Here is a 26084-nt window from a genome sequence, read left to right as displayed (position 1 = left end):
CTTCATTTCAGCAAATTTTTTTCTCCCATCTAAATGCACGTAATCTTCAGATTTATTCCATTCACATAAGCTGGCTCATTTCAGGCAATATAAATTAATGTCTTCAGTAGAGTCTTTATGATTTACAGCCAAATGCTGCTGTAGAGAAGCAGCAGTTTGTCTGTCTTAGCAATCGCCAGCCAGCAGTAGTCAAGTTTTCTGTTTCTTTCCCAACTTTGCGCCTTCAGAGGCAGAGGAGTCTTCCGGATGATTCTGCCAAGGATTTCAGCAAGACTCACTGGTGTTTTCTCTGACTCTTGGGAGAGTCCCCATATGCAGAGCATAGATACTGTGTGCTCTGAGGACTACATTAAGCTGATTTACTCATACCTAAACAAGCTCTGAGAAGTAAACCCAGAACAGATTCAGGTCTTGCTGCAGTCAGAGGAGAACTTGGAATGGCCACTCTGGTTACACCTGGGCGCTTACATCTGACAGTGGACCATGGGGTGGCTGAATCCCGAGACTAATGACCTCTGCCCAGAGGCTGCTAACACGCTTGATAAGGGGAGGTATTTGAGTGGTACTTGCTGCTGCTCCTAGTAGAGTCTGACTCTGATGCCCCAAAAATGTATTTTGCTTAGTCCTTTTTGTTAGCCGATGTCTACGCTTAATTAACCATATGTGTTTTAAATTCCTGAACTAGATAAATACTGCCAGGATGTGAAAGTGAATGTGATCTTGGATTTAATTCCTTAATGTTTTGAGATGGTGTGGTTGATGGCTATCTTCTAAGTGGCTGCAAAGTCTCATAGCGGGTAATGTGATGTCAGAGTTGCATATAGAAACTATTCGCAAAGGTACACTGGCTAGTAGAGGTTTGCCTTCTATGATTCTATCATGTAAAGGCCCTTCAGTTTCTCATTGTGCATTTTTTAGCTGCCACATTTAAGACATATCTGTTGGGCAACTTTCTGTCCTTCAGGTCCTTTTCTGGTGTGATAATAAGAGTGAAAATCCTTATATTCTACCATCCCTGCAAAGTCTTTAAAAATACCTGGATTTAAAGGAATTCTGTGGGAGGAAGGACTTAATTTGTTGCTTGTTTTGTCTTTAGGTAGAAAAATTGAAGGGTTGATTCTGTGTAAAATATAAAAATAAAAATAACATGCTTAATCTAAAAAGCATGAGGGAGTTGGTTTTACAAGCAAGAAAAAAAGTGAATGTTCTTGCAGGGTTGTGTTATTGGCTTGTAAAGCAGCTATGTGTTTCAGAAATCACAGCAGTTGTCACATAGGTTAACACGAAATGGGAATATGGCTGAAACCAGATGAATTCTCAGTCAAGATCAATGTTCTCTTTGTTAGGACATGACAAAACAAAATTAAAATAGTTTAAGCCTATTTCTTCATAACATTTCTCCCTTTTTGTCCCTTAATTTTCTTTAGACAATTTTATTTTCCTGATCAAAGCACTTTGATATACTAAGCAAACAACAGAATCCTGAAGTAATACGGAATGAGAGCTTTATATGTGCAAATAAAAAAATAAAATGTAAAAGAAATATTGAGGTAGGTTAGTTTGCAGTATTTATAGAATGGAGGAAACTTGAGAGTCTCACTTCATCTAGCCTTGCTAAGCTACGTTTAAGTAAACCATACTATAAGAGGCATTTTAGACTCTTATTTTGTTGGTCTTGTCAGAAAGCTGCATATTCCTCATTTGACAAACTGAAGTTATTGTCATTTCTCTCCTTCTGCTTTAGTATTCAATATGTGTACACAAAATATTTATACTTCCAATGCTGCTTTCATGCTGTAGAAAATTAAGGGGCAAAAATTTAGTAGGGAGAAAATATTCTTTGATGGTTTTTGTCATTTGAGTAGATTAGCAAGGGAGGCTTAGAATCTAAGCTACTGATGAGACATCCTGATCCCAAGCAATGAAACTGCACTGAGGCACTGGAAATGCTGTGTTTTCAGTGTCTGGGTCTGGTTTTCCTGGAGTCTGCATCATTCTGTGTTATGGTTTATTAACACTTTCTCTTAATCAAGTGGGAAATACATGCAGCCTTTAGATTTGGGGGTAGCTTTACATACTCTTTGTATATAAATGAGAACACTACTTAATTTTCAATAGCATTTCAGATAAAACCAAAAGGATTATGAAAAAGCTGGGCAAGATTATCAGGCAGCTAAGCAGGCCTTGATTTCATGATGCTCTGATAGCCCAATTGCTCCAGAGCTAAATAAATGGTCTTTATCCCCAAGAAATGTTATTTTCTTTAATGATAAGAAGATCAGCTAAAACTCAGTATTTACTTCAAGTTGCAGGAGGCAACTTTTTCTCTGAAACTTGTCCTCTATCTGTAAAGCTCTGTGTATGCCTGTAGTTTTGCAGAAATAAGAATGGATCTGTTTGCATTGCTACATGAGCAGAGAGAGGATTCAAGGACCATTCTACCCTTGGACAAAGTTTTCAACCCTTCAGCTCAACAGGTGTGCTTCTTAGTCACCAGCTTACATTGCACCGACCTCACATTCCTATTCTGTCTTTGAAAGGCAGATGACTTCTTGCAAAACAGAAGACATACTCAGTGACTCCTAGCAACAACCAAGCCCAGCAGCAATTCACAGCAGTGATAATGTAGAGTACATAAGTGGGTATGTGCAAAGTCCTGGGGCATTTTGCACTTACAGTCAGCTTATCTCACTCCAGAATCATCAATACCTTTCAAATATTTCTTTTCTATCTGGGTTAGCAGAAGGGGGCTCAATACCATTCATATACAAATCAGTGACAGTTCCAGATATTTCCCAGAAGAAATTTGTGGCCTCATGTGAACCCTTGAGGTAATTTTTAACCTCTGGGGGAGGCACCCAGACATAAGAGTTCACAGCAGTAATAGCATATGCGGACATAAAGGCGCACAATTTGAAGGTAGTAGGAAGCAAAAACTGCTTTTTTCCTTTTCTCTGTGAGACATGGGGGATCAACTGCTTTTGTTAACTCTGTGATTCTTTCCTAAATAGCTATTATTTAGCCTTGAAAATTATGGGCCTCTGCTGGTACCTGCAGCTGCTAACCAACCCTCTGGATCAGCGGCTTTGAAATGTAAACGTTGCAGACAGCCAAATGCCAGCTGCCTGGAAGCTTCCATCTTGGATGGATTTAGAAGCATATGTGACTGTCAGGGAGTTTTTATTTCAATGGGAATGTCTTTCAAGGAAAAAATATACTGTTTCAGCAGCGGATAGAAAAGCCTGCAGGTGCAGAACTTCTCCCACCGCTGCTCCTAAGCATTGAATCGTGGACAATTAACACAACCACATAACCTTGGGTGGTAATTTTTTCCCGTGGATGAAAAGCAAAAACAATTCAATCTTCCAGGTAATTTTTAGGGTAAGAAAGATATGGAGTTCACTCTCTAGATTTTAGTTGTATTTTTAATGTGCATACTAGGGCCAAAAAAATCTAGGGTAACGTGGTTTAAATACCATTTAAGTTTGCATCAGAAGATCACTTCTTGGTGTTGATTGCATTAGGTGCTCTTCTGCCCCTGTTTCTGGGTGGGAGAAGGTGAGTTGAAGAGAAATTTGGCTGTTTGAGCTCAGTAGTGGGGTTGAACACACATCTTACAACTAGGCATTGAGTGTTAACCCAGTGCAAGTTGCTACTTGTCAGGAATTAAAAATGCATTTTCCGGGGGTTAGCTCAAAAGTTTTTTGCGTTCATGAAAATGATCTCTCACTGTTTTAATGTAGTACTATACAGAGTAGCTTGTGGAGCGTTACAGACTATGTGGGATAATGCTCTTGTTCCTCCTAATGTTCTTCAAGGTAGGCAGAATGATTATTGTTTTGGATTCATGTGGCAAGGTTTTGGTACTTGAAGGCCACAGGGTGGCTTCTGTCAGAAGCTGCTGGAACCTTTCCCCAAGTCCAATAGAGCCTGTGCAGGCTGGCTCCAAGATGGACCTGCTGCTGTCCCATCAATGGCAATGGTTCTGCTTCTGGGATAATGTATTTAAGAAAGAGGGGGGGAAAGTTTCTATGCAACAGCAACTGCAACTAAAGAGAGAACAGAGAATAGAGAAACAACTATTACAGACACTAAGGTCAGCAAAGAAGGAGAAAGAGGTGCTCCAGTTACCAGAGCAGGGACTCCCCTACAGCCCATGGTGGTGCAGGCCATGGTGAGGCAGGCTGTCCCCCTGCAGCCCATGGAAGCTAATGGTGGAGCAGATATCCACCTGCAGCCTGTGAAAGACCCCACACTGGAGCAGGTGGATGTGCCCAAAGGAGGCCATGATCCTGCGGAGGACCCACACTGGAGCAATTAATCCCTGAGGGACTGCACCCTGTGAAAGGGACCCACACTGGAGCAGTTCATGAAGAATTGTCTCCCATGGGAGGGATGTCACGCTGAAGCAGGGAAAGAGTGGGAGAAGTCCTCCCCCTGAGGAGGAAAGAGAGGCAGAAACAACACATGATGAATTGACCACCTCTCCCATTCTCCATCCCCCTGTGGTGGAGGTGGTAGTGAAGACATGGGAGTAAAGTTAAACCCAGAAAGAGGGGAGGGGTTGAGGGAAGGTGTTTAAAGGTTTTATTTTATTTCTCACTATCCTAAAATAATTGAACTAATTTCCCCAAGTCAGATCTGTTTTGCATGTGACAGTAATTGTCTAATGATCTCTCCCTGTCTTTATCTTGACCCACAAACTTTTAGTTACTTTTTTCTCTCTCCCATCCCACTGAGGAGGGGGAGTGATAGAGTGTATTTGGTGGACACCTGGTGTCTAGCCAGGGTTAACCCACCACAACAGTAATTTAAATTTTAAATATCAGAGACAGGCATGCAATGTCAGAACAGGTCAATTACTTCACAAGTAAATATGGTCTCATCAGGAGACGCAGTCTTTACAAGATGCCATCTGTGACCAAGGAGATTACCATCACAGGAACCATCTTAACAGTACAAAGAGGTTTCTCCATCTAAGCTTTCCTTACCCTTTCTGGCTGCCTCTATCCTCATGTAGAAATAGGACATCTCTTTCCCTGTCCATTTGTTTTTGGAATGCATTAAAGAGAATTCACAGTGCTGAAGGAGGACTGAATTTCATTATATTTGTATATTTTAGTTGTCGTGTTTCATTTCTGAAAATGGTACCTGCCTCATTTGGCAGAAGAGCTGCATTTAGTTCTCTCCAAATGAACCGTGCTACGTGCTCTTCAGTTTGGGGCTTAAGGAGAAGGAGATGGGAAGAAAATGAGTTCATTGCACAGTTGTTAAGCCTTGCAGTATTTTCCATTGAGGAACTCTCCTCAGTTGGCAGTTTCAGACAGTATTAGATAATGCCATATTTTGAAGATGGGATCCTTAAGCTGATTATTTTTATGCTTTGAACTGTTATTCATTCAACAAGGTTGGGGTTTTTTTTGGACGAGTCCTTTGAATTCTGGTCTGGCAATTAATAGAGGTTGCTTTCACAAACTCGCTGCAAAGTGCAGTTGGAAAGAATTACACCATGCCTTGTCGCATTACTGATTAAAATAGCGCTTCTGTTTTTCTGAGGCTTTTTTGGTAGCACTTGCTTGTCACAGCAAGAAGAACTGATTTATTAATATTGGTGATTTAAACTCCTCCTTCTGGAAGCTTTTTTTCTTTCACCTTCTCCTGTCTGAAAGTTACCAAGAGCACCAATCTGTCACAATAAAATAACCTGGCTGGCATCTCTTCTAATTCATCCAAATCCATTTCCAAGCTTCCGTTTTGATCAGAACAGCAACAAAAAACACAGCTAATTCGGCAAGTGAAATTTTTAGCCTTTGTGAACTGCTAGAGCTCTTGAAATAGTTACATAAAGTTAAGTACTCAAAATTACAAAACAAGTGAAAGATACAGAATTGGCACAAGACTGTTGGAACTACTTCATCTTGTCTACGTGTTGGGCATTTGAAAGTTCTGGGCTTTGTATCCTAAGAAAGGTGATGATTTAAAGCCTTCTGCTTCTTTGAGTAGAAGGCATTCAGGCATTAACTTTAATTTACTAGGTACTGTGTTTTTTGCAAGGGAACATTGTTGGCTCTCCAGTGGCATGAAACGTGGGTGAAGGTGAGGATGAACCATCTAGGAATGAGTATTAACAGAGTGCTAAACTCCAGACATGAATGCTTAGTGTCACTACAAGTGCAATGCAGGTAGTAGATAGTATTGGAGGTCAACAGCAATGTTAGCTCTCTCCAGCACTAACTTCATCCGCAGTTCTTTCCTCCATCTGCGTATCTACAAAGGAGGTAGAGGAAGGAGCCTTTCTAACACAGGCTCTGCGTGAGAACCCGATGATTGCTAGCACCCTGGATTTCAAATACCATTGGTTTTCAGCCTTGTAAAGTAGTCGGCTTCAGGGAGATACTGGATCTAGCTAGTTGGCTGGCCAGTGGCAGCAGTAGTGCGTACAGGAGTAGAAGAGCATCCATATGCTGCTTAAACTCAAGGAAGTTAAAAGTATACAGCAAATACAAAAAACAATCTTCCTTCTTAAATGTACTGTCTCAATTACCTTCAATATTTACATATATGGATTTGGTATTTGAGTAACAGAAATAACCCTGCTCTGGTCCTTTACACCTTTTAATGTTATGTCATGTAAAAGGACTAGGCTGAGTGAAGACATATGGAGATAGGGCAACCAGAGAGTATTGCACTCTCTGATGTTCTGCAGTTCTGGTCCATACTTCTCATGGGAAGGCGGTGTTATTCATGATGATCAGTTGCTGCTTCTATAACGAAACAGTGAACAGATTCAGTCAACAAATTAGATGTAGTTGTTTCTGGCAAAGAGATTTTTGAGCTTTGTGGAAAAGCATGGAAGAAGCAGAAAAGAAGCAGCTCCTGTTACGATGTGACTCCCTGGAATTAGTCTATGATGAACACTAAGGTTTTATGGTGTAATTTTAACCATTCTGTTTGTACTTTGCAGTGAGCCACCTCTATGGATTTGGACTGATGGATGCTGAAGCAATGGTGATAGAAGCAGAAAAGTGGACAACAGTCCCTCCACAGCATGTGTGTGTGGAGAACACGGATCGGCAAATCAAGTAATATCCGCTGCCAAAACTCTTGCTGGCATAAACTTATGGAAAGAAATTGGGTATAATTTACCCCTCCCTTGCATTGTGTATAGTTTATCATTTTGAAAGCTACACTAGGGGTCTCTGTCACCTTCACAGATATCAGACCATTTGCCTGTAAGCATTCCCTGTAGCATGTGGGGAAAGATCCTGGTTTAAAGAACACCCCAGAAGCTGAAGCTGTAAGACAATGTAGATAATGATTGGTTCTGGTATAGATGATATGCAAAAGAAGAAGTATATTTGGTTGAGTGCACTGCAGTCACCTTCGTAAGATGAGTACAGACTTATCAGTCCAGGATCTAACAAGCAAATATTCTTTTCATTAAAATCCTGCACGATAGTATGTCACGCAAACAGTCTCAGGAGAGTGTCTAGCTCAGAAGCTAAGAATAAACTGCTTTCCACTTGCTAAGATAGGATGTCTATTCAGACAGTATCAGTCATAAAGCACAATTCCAAAGCATTAATATTATTGTTTGATAAATATGCTTGACTGGCTTGATCCTTAACTAGTATAATCTGCAAGGATATTGTGTCAATTTAAACCAGCTGAGTCAGATGCTGTTTGGTACAGTTAATATGTAATACTTGCGATTACGTAAGCACGGACTATGGCTATGCTAGGCATTTCCTGAGGCTTAACAACCAGCTGTGATCCCATGACAGTCCCAGCAATTCTCAGCTGGCCACTAATCCTCAAAAATGCTCTGTCCCAAAGGCTTGTTCCTATTATGGGTTTTTCACTGTCCTCCTTTAGCATGTGTACACGCTTAACAGAAAGCCAGGTACTTGCCATTGTCTGGCAGTTGTAGGCTACTGACTTCTCAGAGACAATTGTCCAACACTGTTGTTCACTATTAAGCAAAAAAAGATGCATTTGTCTTATTTTACAGAACAAGCAAGAAATGCTAATGTTGTTTTATATGCTTATATCATAGAACAATACGACCTGACAGCGTTGTCCGTTCAATTTACAAAGCCACTGGCTGTTCAGATAATCCTAACCACCATGTGATCTACTTAGAGCATGTCATTGTGCGCATCACTATCACTCACCCTCGACGTGGAGACTTGGCAATTTACCTAACCTCTCCTTCTGGAACTAGGTCACAGCTCTTGGCCAACAGGTATAGTATGACAACACAAATACACAGTCCAGACAGCATGAAGAGCCTGCACTGAGATTGCAGCATAAGGGAAGAACAGTCAAATCATTACAGTAAGTTCACAGACAGACACAGGCTAATTATGTTTTCTGAGAGAGATGGGGAGAGTAAAGTTCAAATGAGCTCAAAAATAGCGATCTCTGTCTTTACCAGTAGAGGGGTGGGCTGCAAAGCTGTTTAAGGACATTGCCTCCTAAACAGTGGTTAGTCAATACCGATAGTCTTCTGTGGCTCACCGATTATTAAATGGCTGTTACATGTGAAGAAAGTAGTAACTGACTCAGTGTTACGGAAGGAAGCTGAATAGAAGTATGTTCCTACATATTGTTGGCACTTATTTTTCATTTTTCTACTTTCTCATCCTTTGTTCATTAGTAATAAAAATCAGACACAAGAGTAGTTCTCTACTACTATTTTCTATAAGCATTGTGAATATAGTTTTGGCTCCTGATATTACTGATTTCAACGCCTTTTTTTTCCCCTTGCATATTGAAGCAGTATGCTCAACCCATGAAAGGCTCCTATTAGAACTGTGCTGTGGAGTTGAACTAGTATTTTGAAATTGATGGGTTCATTTGTAAACAGTCTATTAAAAATTTTAGAGGTCAGCCATTTCCTTTATTCCACAGATCTGTCATGCATGTTTGCTTTTGAATATCTGGCCACTCTAACAACAACTACTAAGGAAAAGCAGTTCTTCTCATCCTGTTGCTTCTGTGTTATGTTCTTGGAGAAACTGTGACATTACCTCCAATTGTCCCTTTTTCTCCAGACAGAACTCAAACAATTATCTTTTTACACAATGCAGCATTTCCAACATGAGTGCTATTTCTGTCCCTGGAAATGCGGTGCATCATTAGTATGTGTCCTCAACAAGTTGAAAGACTTTTTAGTGATATTTCTGTCTCTCTGGTCTACTATAAGAAATTTTCCTGGAAGAAAACACTGGCAGTTCTTCCCATATAAATCTTAACTAAATCAGTGATCAAGAGCACTGCCTCCTACCAAAGATGACTAAAATATCTTTTCTATACTTTTCCAACTGACTAGAAAATCTTCTTCCTGATGGGACCATAGTATGATAGGGAAATTGTTTTCCTTGGTGGCTAGCAGACTTAGGTGACTGCTGTTTTGCTGGACACACAGCATGGCTCTCACACAAAGGATTATGTAATAGTATCATAGTATCATTGTATAGTGAGGGTTGGAAGGGACCTTAAAGATCACCTAGTTCCAACCCCCCTGCCATGGGCAGGGACATCCCACTGGCTCAGGCTGCCCAAGGCCTCATGCAGCCTGGCCTTGAACACCTCCAGGGTTGGGGCAGCCACAACCTCCCTGGGCAACCTGTTCCAGTATCTCCCCACTCTCATAGTGAAGGAATTCTTCCTAATGTCCAGTTTAAATCTACCCCTCTCTAGTTTATTCCCGTTCCTCTGGAACCTGGTCGTGTCCCCACAAGCCTTTACAAATAGCCCCTCTCCAGCTTTCCTATAGGCAGTGTTAACTGATATTCTTTCATGTTCTGTGTCTCAGGATCAGCAAAAACTGCCAGGTCAAACGTATGTTTTGAGAACTCTTCTGCCATCAAGCTCAAATCTTCACAAAAGTTTATATCCCCAGTCCTGCTCTTCAGTGTTTTAAATGAGTTGGGAGTGGTGCTTTCCAGACTGACTTGTCATCCACATTCCCCACCCAGATTTGCTTATATATATGACTAGCCAGTCATATATATATAGTCTAGGCCAGCAGACTTGTGTGTCTTATTCAGTGGCAGAAGGATTGATCTTTCCTCTTGAAAGGAAGGACCATTTTTGGAGACAATGAAGCTCAAATGGACTTGGTTCTGCTTAAACTGTCTGACTAGAGATTAGTTTAATTTAAAATGAAAAGTGTACTGAAAATACTCTTCAAACTGTAGACTTTAGGTCATTAAATGGAGAGGAAGTTGTCCTGGAATTTTGGGGCCCTCTATAATATCTCCCATTTATCATTATGAGTGTTGCTAGCACCTTGTTTATAAAGCACATGGGTATGCACATCTATGTATCTCCCTGCTACACTAAACAAAGAATTTGTCCGCTAACAAGTGCAGAGACAGACTTCTGCCCTCTAAGCAGTTATGAAACAGGCTTTTGTTTGAAGAAATCCTTCCTTAGTTTTCTATTCCATTTTCCTGCAGCAGTTCTACCATGTTTCAAAATGAAAAAAAATTAAAAGTCCTCCAACTAGGTATCCAAACAAAACAATCTTGTGTAAACCCAGTGGTCTTAACACAGATGACTTTTGGCTCTAGGCTCTCATGTCTTGCAGCTTACTCACAGCAAGTGGAAGATAAAGACATTCCAGTATTCACAGTTCAACTCTGGTGGTGACTGGTATGTGGAGTAGGTACAAAGTTTAATTCAGTCAGTCTCTTTGTAACCCTTACACCTTAGAAAGTAATTATTTTCTGTACCTGTGATACAGAGAGAAAACACAGATATGTGTATTAAAAGAAGGTGGTGTTCTGCTTTTTCTTATCCTTAACTGCCAGAAGGCTGACAAGAAACAAAAGAAACCTGAAAGACCTTTTAATGTTTGCCACTTTCCAAAAACACAAATTAGTAATGACAGAGTGAATACTTAGACAGTCGACTAGAAATTCCATTTCCATGCAAGCTTCAGGGATATACTGACTTGTCAGTCACATTTGGCTGAAACAACTGTGGGCTGCTAATATTAAGAAATAAATGTATTTTGTGAACTGTAGGTCTGAAATACCTAGAGGCCTCACAAGCCCTTTCTTAGAGTAAAGTAATGGATATAGGCGTAGTAATTTTCAAAGTGGTATTTCAAGGTTTGTTTTATTTGGGCTTTCTGGAAGAAGTCTTACAGCTTAGCAGTCTTGCGATTAGTAGTATACTGAGAGTTGTTGGGTGTATATTGTTTAGCATCCTGTTACAAAAATAAAACTTGTAGTAGGATTGTTGTTATTCACTAACATGAGAATTTAGTTGTAAGACATTTGATTTTTAAAGTATTATTGATGAGGGCATCAGAATAAATGCATTCGAGTACAAGAAACATACAGGGATGCATTGCCAGCGAGCTTTCTGTTTTTTTTTTTTTTCTATAGGCAGAGGTCCCGAAGGCTGTTGTATATTGCTGCTACCTGACTGAGATGCCTTTCTCAGACATGCAAGACCTTTTAATGCACACGTACGTGATTAATAGCAGCAATACCAGCTGGTTTTACTGAACCAGGGAAAACCTCATTGCTTTACCATTATTCATCTGGGTTTAATTTGAAACAGTTTGCTGGTAAAATGTCTTGAACTGCAAAAGGTATATTTTTCACATGTGCACTTCTCCACCAATTCTGGAAGAAGAGTCATTGTGTAGTTTTTGGTGCACTGACGAGCAGGTCCCTCAAGGCAATATCTGGCCTTTTTTCTGCATATTTTATCCTTAATGTTGGCATCCCCTAAAATGACTTCAGTAAGAAAACTTGTTAGTGAGAGGCAATGTGGATTCCTTTGCAGGCATTTGGTGGATTACACTGTCACTGGCTTGAGCCTCCTGTGCATTCTTCAAGAACTGCATTACAGGGAACATCTGCTTTGTTGTTTGGAAAGTACTAAACATGATTACATTGGATGTACTGCAGTAGAGGAAAATACAGGCTTGGAAAGTGCTGGCTGGTGTGAGTATGAGGCTACAGTTAAGTCCAAAGGGAAACAGTATCCCTTTTTCAAAAACAATTGGCCTCTCAATTTGCCAGCATGGTTTTCTGAGTGTTCTTGAGATTTACCAAGGTCAGTTCTAGCAAATAGTACAACAGGGCTAGGGAGGAGAAGTTAAATACAAAGAGGATAGAAGAAGCAAACTTAGGGCTCATTTGTCTCCCACTGAAGTCAGGGCTTGTTTAATTCTTGCCCTTTAAATTTAAAGCAGCTGTTGCCATTCAAACTGTGTGACTGAAATTTTTCAGCCACGTGGTGGCAAATTTCCAGGCCACTAACTTCCTATGCTTATATGGCACTTGCATTAATAATACCTCTTTTCAGTAACAAAGGGAAGTATTTTCATTACCATTTTTTTCCTATCGTGAAACCTTAGATAATCAGTAAATTTTAATAATACCTTCTTCTACAGGAAAACCCAAGATCAAGGAAAAGAGGTATTTTCATCTATTCTTACTTGCTGGTTTGCTTCGTAAAATATCTTAGTGATCAGAAGTAGAGGAAACCGTCTCATTATAGAAGCACATTTTCATTTCTAGACCAGTTTGTTTTACATCTTGATTGCACTTTATACTCTGATATTATACTCATATTATACTCTAATAACAAAAACAATATTTTATGTATCCAAATGTAAGTAAAAGGATAGGAACAACCTTCATGCTGAGTCTTACTGTTACAGTAACTGAAAAGGACTCTGTAGTAGTATTAGGAAATTCAGGATGAGCAAACAACAGCCTTCTGCTTGTTCTGTGCCTACAGGATTAAGAAGTTCTTGGAAAACTATTTCACTCGACTTGTACTTGCTATGTTTTATTTCATTCATGTTGTCTGTATTTTTTTTTTTTACTTTTTCTGGTTTTGACATGAATAGACATCCCGCTACCCATCTACCAACAATTCTTTGAGTGGCAATTGCAATGCCAATACCCTGGCAATATAGTAGCAGTAGATAGACTGGAGAGCTCTGATGATACTATAGACATGATATTAATCTTTTTTTTAAAGTAAACTTTTTTATTTAAGGGAGGGGGGAAATACTGTTGATTTGCTCAGCTCTGCAGAAAAGACTAGTAAGTATTGCAGAAGAGTAGATGAATGCATGTAAGTGACACTATCTTCCCTGTAACTCTAAAATTGATCCTGGAACTTGCTCAAGAGATAATGTGAAAAACAAAGAAGTGCAGTGTGTCTGAGATTTAGTGACATATGCCTGTATTTTATGACTAGTACTAGTAAAGCATTAATCAAGGATCTGCAGGGTAGACATATATTGGTTTTTAGAATGTAATACCTCAAATTCAGTTTTAGTGGAAGATTAAAACTCATCATTAAAAGTTTGACTTAATTTTCCTAGTCAAAGTGGGAGCAAAGACAAGTGGCTAAGGACATATCTAGGATACAGCTAAATGTCTCAGCTTCTGAAGCTTGTATTGAACCAAAGACAGAAGAGAACAGCAATTTAAGACAGTCTGAGAATGAATGCCTAGGATTTTACTTCTGGAAGATAGGCTTGCCCCCGCTACTGTAGCAAGAATGAATTGATCTTTTCCCATGTTTATGAAAACTATCCTGACCTCAATCTTACTATAGTATTTCCTACATTGAGTTTCACTCAATTATGTGATGGACAATGTCCCTTACTGCCTTTGCCCTAATCAGACATGCCTTTTCAAATCTAGGACAGGGTGGGGAAGGCCTGTGTATATGGCACCAGGTTCATTCATCCTCTTGCGTCAGGATTTCTGCCTGTTTAGAGTGAGGCTTCTAAAGGTTTACTGCAAATTAAATAGGAAAGCACATATAGCCTCTAAGGCAGCTCTAAGTATCAACCACACAGCTGGCTGAACACTGTGGTGTGCGGAGCTCAGCAGCCTGACGTGTCTATAGGTCATGATTGAGTATTTTGTACAGATATGTGTAGTCCCTGGGAACAAGCTCTCTGTATATAAAGATGAGGGTTGGTGTACTATCCACTACATCAGTCTGGCTGGCACTGTACCCTATTGTTCATGCTACTCTTCTCCAAACATTTTTATCATGTTGCAGATGTATAATAATTATGGTCATAAAAATTATGAGATTATTCTAATAATCTTGTTTAACTATTTTAATCTATAATAACCTGTAACAGTTATTATCACCATTCATCAGACCATATACTAATAATTTACTAGTCCATGATAACCTGTGTGTAAGTGTGTCTTTGATATGAATTTTTCTCTGAAAATTGGCAAAGGACACCTGAACACTTGATCACTTCATTCACTCATTCATTCATTTTAACACCACCGGATGGGAACCATTTACTGCATCACAAGTTCTTTGATTTGAGAGTTTAGTATAAAAGCAGAACAACACAAAAATACTTGAACCATTTAGTATGTACACTGTAATATACAGATAGCCTCAGAGTTAGTCTCTTTACTTTCTTAACTGTCCTTTTGATTTGTCTGTAGCTTTATTATTTGTAGAAACTTTTGTAGAAACACAGTTCATACATTAAAACATTCCAATTTAAATGTTACTTTATAAAATCCAAATCTTTTCCAAAGATGGATTCCTTCCAAAAACTAGACATTTTTCTATGAAAGAGTATTACTGGATTTTCCCCATTTCAATGGATAGCGATTGGAAAGTTTACTGTTTCAGCCACAGCATGGGTTAGGTGAAGGTGTTTTAGCATACCTGTCATAAAATCATAAGAGAATTTTTTCTCTTCCACCCAAAATTACTTAAAAGAATGATGCAATATTAAAATAGAAATCTGGCAACAATTTAAAATTCCAAAACATGACAAATAAAAACCCTTAAACAAAAAATATTTTGGGAAATACTAGACCAATTGCAGTAAAAATAAACAGCAAGTTGTGTTTCTGTGTATGCAATGGAAGCTCAGTGAATGCTGAATTTACAATAATTGCACAATACTTGCATAATACTATATAATTTAGTTGCCACAATGGCAAAGATGAATATTGCTCCCTTGATGGATTGACAGGTTGTTTAGAAAATAATGCATTAGTTATCAGCAAAACACGGTATGTCAATTTGACTAACAGTTGGAAATAACTTACATAATGACTTAAATTGAGCATACCCACATGCAAACACTGGATAATAACTACATAATAGTTTCTGCCCTTTCAGTAAATTATGTGGGACGTGTACTTGTGAGATTTGCTGTATTCAAACAACTGATTTAACAGTTATATGAAGAAGGCCTATTCTGCTGGCAGAATACATATTTACATGCACATATGGACACACACACAGGCACAGAACTGCATCACAAGAAAATCTTGCTCAGTTATCAGTTAAATGAAGCCCAATTCTTAATATATATCTATATTTTAATTTGATTTTATCAACACTAATTAAAAAGAATGTGATTATATTCTTTTAAAATGGAATAGGGCTGCAGAAATGAGAGCGTGGAAGTCAGCTTTGGGTTGAGTCCTGTGTAGCGTACTAGGTATGCTGGTACTACTGCAGTTAAGTATGGATGCGCAGTAGCTGACCCCATGTCTCTGGCTGACCAAGGATTTTGGCAAGAAGGATGGCATTTTTTTCACATCTTCTGTGGCAGTTTTTGCTAGAAGTTGACACACACTCACCTTGCTACAAAAGTATCCTGCTTTCCCAGTGTTGCTCAGAAAATGACAGTGAGGAATGAAGTGAGTGCAAAATATCATAATATTTTTGTAGCCCAATACTAGATTTTTCTCTCTTTTATGGAAAATGTTTTAATTCTGTTTGGTTTTCTATTGCAGAGATCTTGTTTTATGAGAAATATTTAAGCATAGCTATCACTAGTGGAATATTCACACATAAAAACTAAATTAAAATAGTGAGAAACAGGTATACATACACACACAGATGTGCATATATATGCATATATATTAAAAATACCTATACATACATATATATGTATGTGCATATATATATTTTATTTTTTTTAAAGCTAAGCTGTGCCATTTTGCTGGAGGTAACCGTCTTGATTACTGTGTACCTCCCATCAGTAGCTTCAGTGTACCAGGCAACATGGTGTTAGCATTGAATAATAGTAAAAATTCGCTTTGTGTCTTTCCAAAATCTCATTAGTGGATTTCAGTTTTAGGTAACAGAACCTATGGTCAGGTGTTCCCTTCCCCCATGGGATTAGCATCGCATTGCAGGCTCTAAAATGGGTCCCCATACTAGAAATTATTATAATCCAGGCCTAAGCTCCAACCTTTTCACCCTTGACCTAGGTAATTAAATTACAGTCTTGTTGTTGTTTAGATGAAACCACCAAATGCTGTTAGTGTCTAAGTTTTACCGAAACTCAATTCTGTCAAGTGTTTGAAGAGAGTGATACCTTGGTCATCTGAGGGCTGAGACTAATGTCTCGGTTACATTTTATTGTCTTGCAAGAAGTCACGTATACTGAATTGCTAATACTGTCTCAGTCACTTAATACTTTTTCTTATTTTTAAACACTTTTTAAGTATTCCAGTCCAAAGTCAAAAGAAAATGTGACTGAAACTTTCAAGCATATGAGTTGTTTGTATTTACATCACAGCATTAAAGCAATGGATATGCTGTACTGTATGCACTTTTCCCAAGACACATGAATGCTATTAAACTTTATTAGCAATTTTTTCTTTTTTTTCAGTGAGTTCTCTTTCCATTCTTTTTCATGTTATGCAAATGATAGCATGTAAAGAATCTCTTCCATCAAAACAAGAAGAAACTGTTGAATATACTTGAAATAGATGTGGGGAAACCATGATGAGTAATGTTATGTAAAGGCACAGATGAATGAATGAGCTAATTAGAATATCATTGAAGAGCTTTCAGACTTGGAAGCTTAGCTCCTCAAATAAAACGGTTCGCTCAAAATAATGTCATGATTTATTCTAGACTATTTGATCATTCTATGGAAGGATTCAAAAACTGGGAGTTTATGACTACTCACTGCTGGGGTGAAAAAGCAGCAGGTGACTGGATCTTGGAAATCTGTGACACTCCATCTCAGCTAAGAAATTTCAAGACTCCAGGTATGACTTTAACCTTTGTTTGGGCTCAATGAATTCAGAAGAATGCTTGCAATTACTAATACTGCCTTGACTGTTTTCCACCTTTTATTTGCGGCTGGAACATCTCACCAGTTCTAGCGTGAAGGCAAAGCTGTGAAGAGCATTATTCTTAATTTCAGTTATCAATGCAGTCTTTATTTTTACATTGCTGTTATTTGTCTTTTAAGGCACATGGTTCTCATTTATTCTGAACTTCTGCTTACTGTGGAGAATTTCATCTTCTCAGGGGTAAACCGCCTTCTTTCTTGCAGTTGCATGCAAGTGCCTCCAAGTATAAGAAGAGACTTTGGCCATTTACAGATTGCACCAGACTTTAATTCTTCAAGCAGAAGTAGACTCCTGTATCATCTGACAGGTTACCAAGAGTCAGTGCTTTAAAGCCAAATCTTTGCTAGGCGCAGTTTTCAAGGAAGAAGATGCAAAACTGCTTGTAACTGCATGTGCCACATTTCAAAGAAGTTATAGTATCTCCATACATAGGCCTCTGTTTCCTTGAATGTTGAACATATGCTTATCAGACAGATAAGTGTCATAAGCAGAGCAGCCCAGAGTTACTCTGCTCTACTCACATTGCTTGTGACTTCCATGGATGATATAAGGCCTATATTTATTTGGTCTGTATTAGCTATCTAAGGCCCAGAGATTTATTTTCATGTTGTGTTTCTTTGCTTTTTATTAAGAAAAAGTGGCATTTGTCAGTGGTCATCCAACCAGAAAATCCCACTATGCAAGAGAAAGAAATTCATGGGTCACTCCCACTGATCAGTTGCATCATGCTCTTGTGTGTGTGGGCAGAATGCTTAGGTCTGGCATATGTCCACTCACAAACTGTGCTCCTAGTAAGAATTCTGAGGCTACAGATGTTCTTCTGCTTTCAGTTCCCACCGTACAGTTCGGTTTCGTTCACATATTTCAGTGTGAGCACTTTGAAAGAAATGGAGATTAAGAAGAGGGCTTTCAAAGACACTCGTGGGAATACATGCTTACTTCTAATTTGCTGGTTGTGAGAGATGAGCATATATTTGTCTTTCGGATTAACTGAAAATTTAAATATTAAAACCATTTTGAAACAGATATGTTATACACTGCCAAAAATACCACTCTTTGCTCATGAATACTGAATGTAGTCCTTCCTTCGGAGCCCCACATCAAAGTACTTGGAAACCCTTTAAGAAAAATAATCAAAGAGGAACTACCACTTAAGCAAATAATCTAGAGTAAAATATGTTAGAGAGACAAATACTACTGGTGTATTGGAAATAATTATCACCGAATCTAAATTAAAACTTACTCTGGAAAGCATGTCAGAAACCAATAATATTAAACTGGAAGTGACAGATGTAGTTGATTACTGTTTTCTCATAGATAATGATTAATTACAAGAATTCTGCTATGAAATATGTCTAGGCTACAATGACATTAGCAATAGAATTAGTTTATAACCCAGTTAAATGAGAGATGCATTCTGTCTCAGGCAGCTTAGTAAATTCATAAAGCAGTAAGAGTTCTCTAACTGATTTGCTAAAAATTAGTTCTGAATTTTAAGACATAGATTTTAACTTAAAGTATACCTAAGTTATAAAAGTATATCTTTGTGAACTTAACAACAAAGGCTTTTCAAGTGTGTTTGTTTCTGAGTTAGTAGGTTATTGGAAGTCATTAAAACTATTCAGATGAGCCCCAGTAAGTATAATTATTTTTATTATTTCTACTACATGAAAAAGCACACATAAGGAAATGTTGACTTAAATGCAAATTGAATTGTTTAAAAGCTTTGAGTTTTAAAAAATAAAAGCTAGCGTTATAGGGCAAGTAGTTGACTATGCTAGAAGAATGCTCATTGTTTCATTTCTACTTTGTCCAAGAAAGTCCCATTTTCTTGGACACCAGATACAGAGATAGAGTACCTTGTCTTCGTCTTAGTTCAAATTTGGTTTGTTAAATTATTCAGGTTGGAATGAAGGCTATGTGCCTTTCACCTCTCCAAGGTAAATGTGCCTTTCCTGCAGGCCAGCTGATCCAATCACCCCTGCAGCTTTCAGTTTCGGTAGGACTATTTCCGTCATGACTTACAGCAAGTCAGGGTAAAGGAAGAACAGTAATATGTGAACTTTGAGTTGTCCACTCTCCTTCCTATTCCAAGTGGTGCAGAGGCCAAACTCAACTGCATCTATACATTTTAATTTGGTCAAAAATGAACCTTCTTATTTAAAAATGGTGGCAAAATAGAAGTGCTGATTTTATGCTGCTTAGATAATTTTCTGTCTAATAAGATCTAACACAGAGATCATGCTTACTCAAATGCTGTTAAAATTAATGGAATTGGATGAAAAATTTAATTCTTTATTTCTGCTGTTCATTAGCTGAGTCATGTTCTTTTTAATCCAGCAGATGGCCAGATAGCCAATCTCTCTTCTTTTAAAAAAAATTCTCCGTCCAACTGGCCGTCAAGTCATATTATCTTATTTCTTATCCCAATTGTCTGCATAACCTGAATTATTTTTTTTAGGATGTTAGTCCAGCAGTCAGAAGCCAAATTTTTTTAAATCTGTTACACAATATGAAGCCAATAAGTCTCTATTGAAGATAATCAGTGTGACTTTCAGAATTGCTGAGCAGAAATAACTTTTTGTTAAAGTCTGTGTTAACGCTACAGTAGACAGTGTCGTTTTAATGTCGGCTGTCTATTCAAGTGGATAACTTCAAGCACAGCATTCTGAAAGTCTTGATTATCATCCTCTAGAGCTCTGAAAGGAAACCCCAGCATTGGCAGTATTCCGATTTTCACTTCATTTTATTTGCACTGATCACTTCTCACCATGATTTGGCAGTGGTGAAAGGTTTTTAGCTTAGTGATGTTAATTGCACCAGTAAATACAGAGCAAAGTTTCCAATACGCTAAAAGGGGGTATTCATTACATTCACTTGAAAAAGCAGCCATAGACTACAAGCAGATCTGTTCAGGGATTCAGGGGGTTGTTTAGTGTTTGGGTTTATTTTTAATTTTCAGTGATTTAGAATTTGATAGAGGAGAGGTATTAAATAATAACTAAGTAATGTAATTTTAATCAGATTACTGAAAAGAGAAAAAAAATAAATGATTTTCAACTCAAGCTCACACTTGTTATTCCTGACTCAGCCAAGAATGTCTCTGACTTGAAGGACAAGTTAGGGAATCTCTTCATTGTTGTGTGTACCACAACCAAGTGGTTCATCCTGCAGGTGTGAAGAAGAGCCACAGTGCAACATATTTCAGCTCTTCCCTTCTTCTCGCTTCCCCAGCACTCTCGCTGTACTAAAGCCTAGAAAAGAGGTAACATAGAGCCATTTTGCAAACTATTAATCCAGGCTGTTCTCCAGACATCTATTACAGCCCTTTTATGTCACTAGAATGGTCTAAAAGTGGCCAGCTGTATTTCCAGCTTTGCACTTTAAAGCCTGTTCCTGCACACTCCTGTTTTACGTAGGTAGTTATATATATCTTACTGATTTTGATACTTTATGTATGCTTTTCTTAGCGCTACAGTGGCTAGTCTCATGGAACTGGTTTCTTTTGCTTATGAGGATTAAAGCCTAAAGACCCAGTTGTGAAAGAAAAAGGGCAGTGAGGCCAGGGGATGTGGAAAAAATAGAACTGCCCAGCCAAAGGTTGTAGAGGAAGCTGGTAAACTGAAGGAATCATACTGGAGAGCTTACTCTACTTTCTTTTAACCACAATGTGAAACAGTATTTGAGACTGGTAGGTTTTCACACATTGTTTGAATTTCACAAGATACAGTCTGATTGTGAATTTGGATGCTGGCTCATTGTGTGCTGTCTAGTAATATGTCTTCCAGCTTTTCAGACAGTTGTTGCCCTTGTGATGGAAGCTGTCCAGTAACGTTTGCGTTCAGAAAGATTTTAAAGTGCCTACTGTATGTTACTGGTGAAAAAACTCACTGTTTGAACATATTTGGGTTAGTCTCTGTACTGAACAGAAATAAACAAAAGGTGCTTAAATACAATTTATAGTGCCTCTCCAATTTATCACCATAGCCTGCAGTTTAGCATACTGTTATCACCATTCTGCCTGTTTCTTGTTTCTGTTGTTTGCATGCATTTGTTTAGCTATTGAAAGGTCTTGTAATTAAAAGCTTAAGTTTTCCTGTGATCAAATTGAGAACAAAGAACCAACATGTCATCATATCCCTGCCTTGGCAGGGTAATGCCACATCTGTTACCCGTAAAGAAATGCAGGGTCTAGTTCATAAAAGTACTGCATGTGATTTCTGCATTTAATTCTGTAGAGTTTATGGAGGTGGACATGTGCTTGCTGTGAAGCACTGTGACATACTCTTTCTGCTATACATGCTAAATGGGACCTCTGTCACATGCTAAATACGAACAGGGTAAAGGATTATTCTAGCCAAATGAAATGATGGAATCAGTCAAAAATGGGGAAAGAAGGATTTTGGCTTAAGCATTTACACTTTGTTTATTCATTATAAATGTGCATCTGTATATATATATGCTTAGTTATTGAAATATTTTCATTGCACAAATTAAACCTGCCTCGAGGCAGACTTCATTTATTTTCTGGCAAGTCACATGATTTTTTCCCCTCTTTATTTACTGAACCATTCTTAAAAGGCAACTGATCTCCTGAGAGATGCTGAATTGTTCCCCTTGCCACCCTTTTGCAATAGGTATACTTTCAAACCACCAATCCTTCCTGCTGTAATGGTAGTGCAAGCCCTTCCATGTGTGTAAAGTCCAGGCACAATACACTGAGCCTGAGGAACATCTTTACCTGTGGTTACTTTTAGTGTGTCCTTACAAATACTTTTTTCTAGTATTCAGTATTTTTACCAGAGTTATGAAAGAAGTATAAAATCAGCTCTTGGAAGGTTGAGTGATCTTTGGAGTACAATGATGACATGGATGAAATACTCTGAATAAATTAGCAAAACACATGTTTTTATTCCATCCAGTATATTATGGTGCGTATGCTGTAGGAATGGGTTAAAACACAAAAAGGACAGAGACTGTTCATGGATAAGCTGTAGCTTTTAAAAGACTGTAGACATGACTGTGTTTCTGGTTAAAAATTAGCTCCCTGTGTGACTTCTTTATCAAAAAGAAAAGTGCCTATAATGACCCAGTTGAATCACTCTTAAAAAGCCTTAAGAGGTCACTTGATCCCCACATGTCTGCACAGGAATAAAATATATAATTTGGGTCTTTTTAACCTAGTGGGGACTAAAGAGCAACATGGCTGTGATCTAAAGGTGGGAAAAGATGAATTGAAAATAAGGTGCATGCAGTTTTACAGCCAAGGTAATTAGGTAGTAGTTTTGCACCAGGTATGGCAGACTCTTCATCAGTTAATTTTTTAAATCAGAATTGACTGTCTCTTTTAAAAAGTAATTCTGTGCTTTAGCTGTGAAAAGTTGGAAGCTACTGTGTGAAACAAATGTCATGTGTTGTAGTCTCTTACCTAGAGTTTCTTCTTAAAAAATAAGTATAAAGCAGAGAAGTTTTCATGTAAAATGTAGAGATTTCTGTCCCGGAAAGATTAAGTTGGGTTAGCAAGAGACAGAGAGATTGTTTTCCATCTTTAACCCTACTAAAAACTGTTTAAAAGAACTGGACTGTTATCATATATATTGGGAGTTGGACTACATGATATTCTTGGTCCCTTTCAACCCAAGCCATTCTATCATTCTATGATCTGTCAGGTATTAGTTTTGTTTATTGCTGCTTGCTGCTCGAAGTGTAATGTAAAAGCAGAGAGATAATGGATTGTCTTGGTCATGTCAATGAAGAATACCACATGATATTGGAAAAAATAAAGAAAATCACTCATAAAATTCAAAGTAATTTGCTTGCACAGGTTGAAAAAGTCCAAGTGAACAACATGAAAGCTCAAATTATTATCATTAAAATGAAGGAAGAGGTAGATCTTGAATTAAATTTACATGAAGTATACTAAGTGATTTTCTTGAAGAAAGAAGAGGCATACCTGGATTACATCAATTTTTAAATAATAGTTCTAAGGGAAGAGTATTTTAACCACAGAACAGCTTCCAAAACAGAATCTTTCGAATTCAGATGAGAAATGCTCACTGCTCCTTCATTTCCTTTCTCTTCTGATGAGAATTTGATACTTTCAAACAGCTACTCCAACATAGATAAATACAATTAGAAGTATAGGATAGGACCAAACTTATGTTCCATCTTTTCAGACAGGGATGTGGTTTTTATCCATCATTACTTTATGCATTCTTTCATGCCTGAGTCCTTTTACTCTTTCACAGATTTAGTTCAGCAGGTAGTATAGACAGAAAGATGGGGACTGAAAGTTCACACTTTGTGTCCTGACAGCCAGAGCTGATGACTTGATGTATACTTATCTTTTTATTCCTTCACAAAAATCTTGCCAAAAAGTCAGATAATGCTTCAGACTGGCAAACAATTTTTTCTTTCTGCATTCAGGTACTGAAAGGATGAAATATTAGTAATGAAAGCAGACAATGCAGTGATGAATCTGCCAAATAACTAGAGCAAATAAATAAAAATTTTTTCTGGTTTGGGAGGGGACACTGATGTTCTACCATGGAGATTTTAAAAGGAATTGTTTCCTGTTCATCGAGATATGTCCTATAAGGCAATGAAAAGTATGCTTGAGTAATGAACAAAATATAACCTCTTTCTTAAGTCAGAATACTGAATATTAGTTAGCTGAAAGATCTCAAATAATAATTACTGGATAATTGATGTTCTGAGGGAAAGTCAAATCCAGAGCAAAACCTCCTTGTTAAGTACCATATACATTTTCCAAATAACTGTATGGCCAAAGTTTGGTTGTTTATTGTTCAACAAACAGTGCAAATTTTTACTGGACATATGAGAGGTTGGAGTGCAATGAAAATACTGTGCAAAAATCTGATTGAAGAAACTATGTTTTCACGGTTTATAGTGAAGCAGCAGTTGCACTGTCTGTATTAAAGTGAGGGTGCTTAATTGAAAGTAACGTCTTCCGTATGTACTCACAAAGTCATGTTTACAAGTGATACATTTTTGTAAGACACAGAAAATAGAAGTGTTTTATAAACTAGATTTTAAATACTCAACTTCTAGGCAAATTGAAAGAGTGGTCCTTAGTACTGTATGGAACATCCATCCAGCCTTACTTACCAAGAAATGATTTTCCGAAAATGGAAAGAGTGCGCTCTAGTCCAGCTGAAGACCCTACAGAAGATTATGGAACAGATGACTATTCAGGTGCGTACATACATTAACTCTCTTTGTGCATTTACTGAACATGTAATAGGATAAAGGAGTGACCTAAGAGTCTGCATGTGTAAAAAGTTCCGTGAAATGCATTCTTGATTTAAGATCAGATCTATTTGTTTCATAATTTAAAGTTAGATATTTTCATTTAATCCATATGAATTTGTAAGCGTTACATATCTTTGAAATACACTTAACACACTGTGAAGAATATACTGCTTTTTGTTAACATATATAAAAATATATATGCATACATTTACACAGTTATATGAAGAATAATGTTTTCTACATCTATGTTGTTTCTGATGATCCCTATGGAAGCTTTTCAACCTTATAATTAGACTTTAAAAGGGTTAGATTTTCAGCACTACAAAATAAGTCAAGTTGGCAGTTTCCTGCGTGTAATCCAACATTAAGAACATTGTATAGATGGTCATGCTTGATGAATTGTAAGTATAGCTCCAGGAAGCGAACAGTGAGACCAAGTTCACTTTGGAAGTTTCTGTTAGTACAGTCTCCTGCCACACAGCATGTCAGACCTGCAGTTCCTACTGTAGATTGAAAGTGCTGAATTTTTTTTTTTTTTTATGTGTTGAGACACTAGCATCTCTGCTGTCAAGGTCATTACTTCCTAAGCATGAAGCAAACTCAATTCTGGTTTACGTGACGTCGGGACAAATTTCAAGGTGGCAGGGAAACTCAACACATCTCATTTAAATTAGAGCAGTGGTCCTGAAAGTTATAAATTCAGTCATGGGCTTTTTGTTTGCCTACATAAAGGCAGGAGTTGAAGGTTTTCTCCTCCCATAGCAGGAAGAACCTATTTGAAAACTGTAAATATAGAATCATAGACTATCTCAAGATCATCAAATCCAACGTGAGTGCCACTGAGATGGAACACTTGCTAATCAGCAAGTGTTAGTTGACGCTTTTGTGGCATGCAGCGTAAAGAGAAGCATTTTGGGGCCCTTGTGGCTGGTTCAGTCAGATTGTGGTAGCCACTGGGACCACTTGTTACCTACCTGGTAACAATAGTAGCCACTGATCATGTTGTTCAACATTTATGTTGACCTGTGTGTTAACAAGTTATTTTGCAAATAATGCATTCCAAAAGTCTTTCCACATTACTGAATAACATTCGGAATGATTTGTTACTCATTAAGAGAGCATCTGATGCCACTCTTGCTAAAAATTATCACTGTGAATTCATACTGAGGACAGAATTTGCGAAGTCTCTAAGTGCTAAAAGACCTGTCTTTCTGGAGGAGCCAAATTACTGTTTGGAATTCTAATCAATCAGGGAAACAGAGTAATTGCATTTTGCATTAAAATACTATGTTTTAAGGGGTGCTAAGTAATAAATGAGAAATTTCAATCCCTTCCTCCCTGTTTTCTGGTTTTATTACAGGTCCCTGCAATGCAGAATGCAGTAAAGTAGGGTGTGATGGGCCAGGTCCAGATCATTGTACCGACTGTTTGCATTACTACTACAAATCTAAGAATAACACACGGTAAGACTAAGAAAAAAAAAACTTTACTTCATAGATTTCTTAGTGTATATATTAACTTCCTTTCCTCTCTCTTTACTGCAGTCATCGATAATACGTTTTCCACTGAATTTAACACGTTTTCTTAGGAGTTGAAAAAACCAGCCCACTAGCTAATCAGAATTTAATGTACCGCCTTCAAACACCCTTCTCTGATTTTTCCCCCTCTTCTGAT

The 26084-nt window shown here is 37.9% G+C and overlaps 1 protein-coding gene across 2 annotated transcripts in view; it reads left to right on the top strand.

The window, feature by feature from the left end:
* Positions 1-26084, top strand: part of PCSK5 (proprotein convertase subtilisin/kexin type 5) — a 249086-nt gene that overhangs the window by 150768 nt on the left and 72234 nt on the right. For both annotated transcript variants that reach the window (XM_054054114.1, XM_054054115.1), the window contains exons 11-15: positions 6965-7082; positions 8057-8245; positions 16915-17051; positions 24210-24353; positions 25771-25873. In XM_054054114.1, the coding sequence (XP_053910089.1) occupies positions 6965-7082; positions 8057-8245; positions 16915-17051; positions 24210-24353; positions 25771-25873 (691 nt within the window). The remainder of the gene's footprint in view (positions 1-6964; positions 7083-8056; positions 8246-16914; positions 17052-24209; positions 24354-25770; positions 25874-26084) is intronic.

Source organism: Cuculus canorus, chromosome Z (genome assembly GCF_017976375.1).
Source record: "Cuculus canorus isolate bCucCan1 chromosome Z, bCucCan1.pri, whole genome shotgun sequence".
NCBI classification, from domain to species: domain Eukaryota; kingdom Metazoa; phylum Chordata; class Aves; order Cuculiformes; family Cuculidae; genus Cuculus; species Cuculus canorus.
The sequence above is the reverse complement of the archived record's forward strand: the minus strand, read 5'-3'. Positions and strand labels throughout refer to the sequence as shown.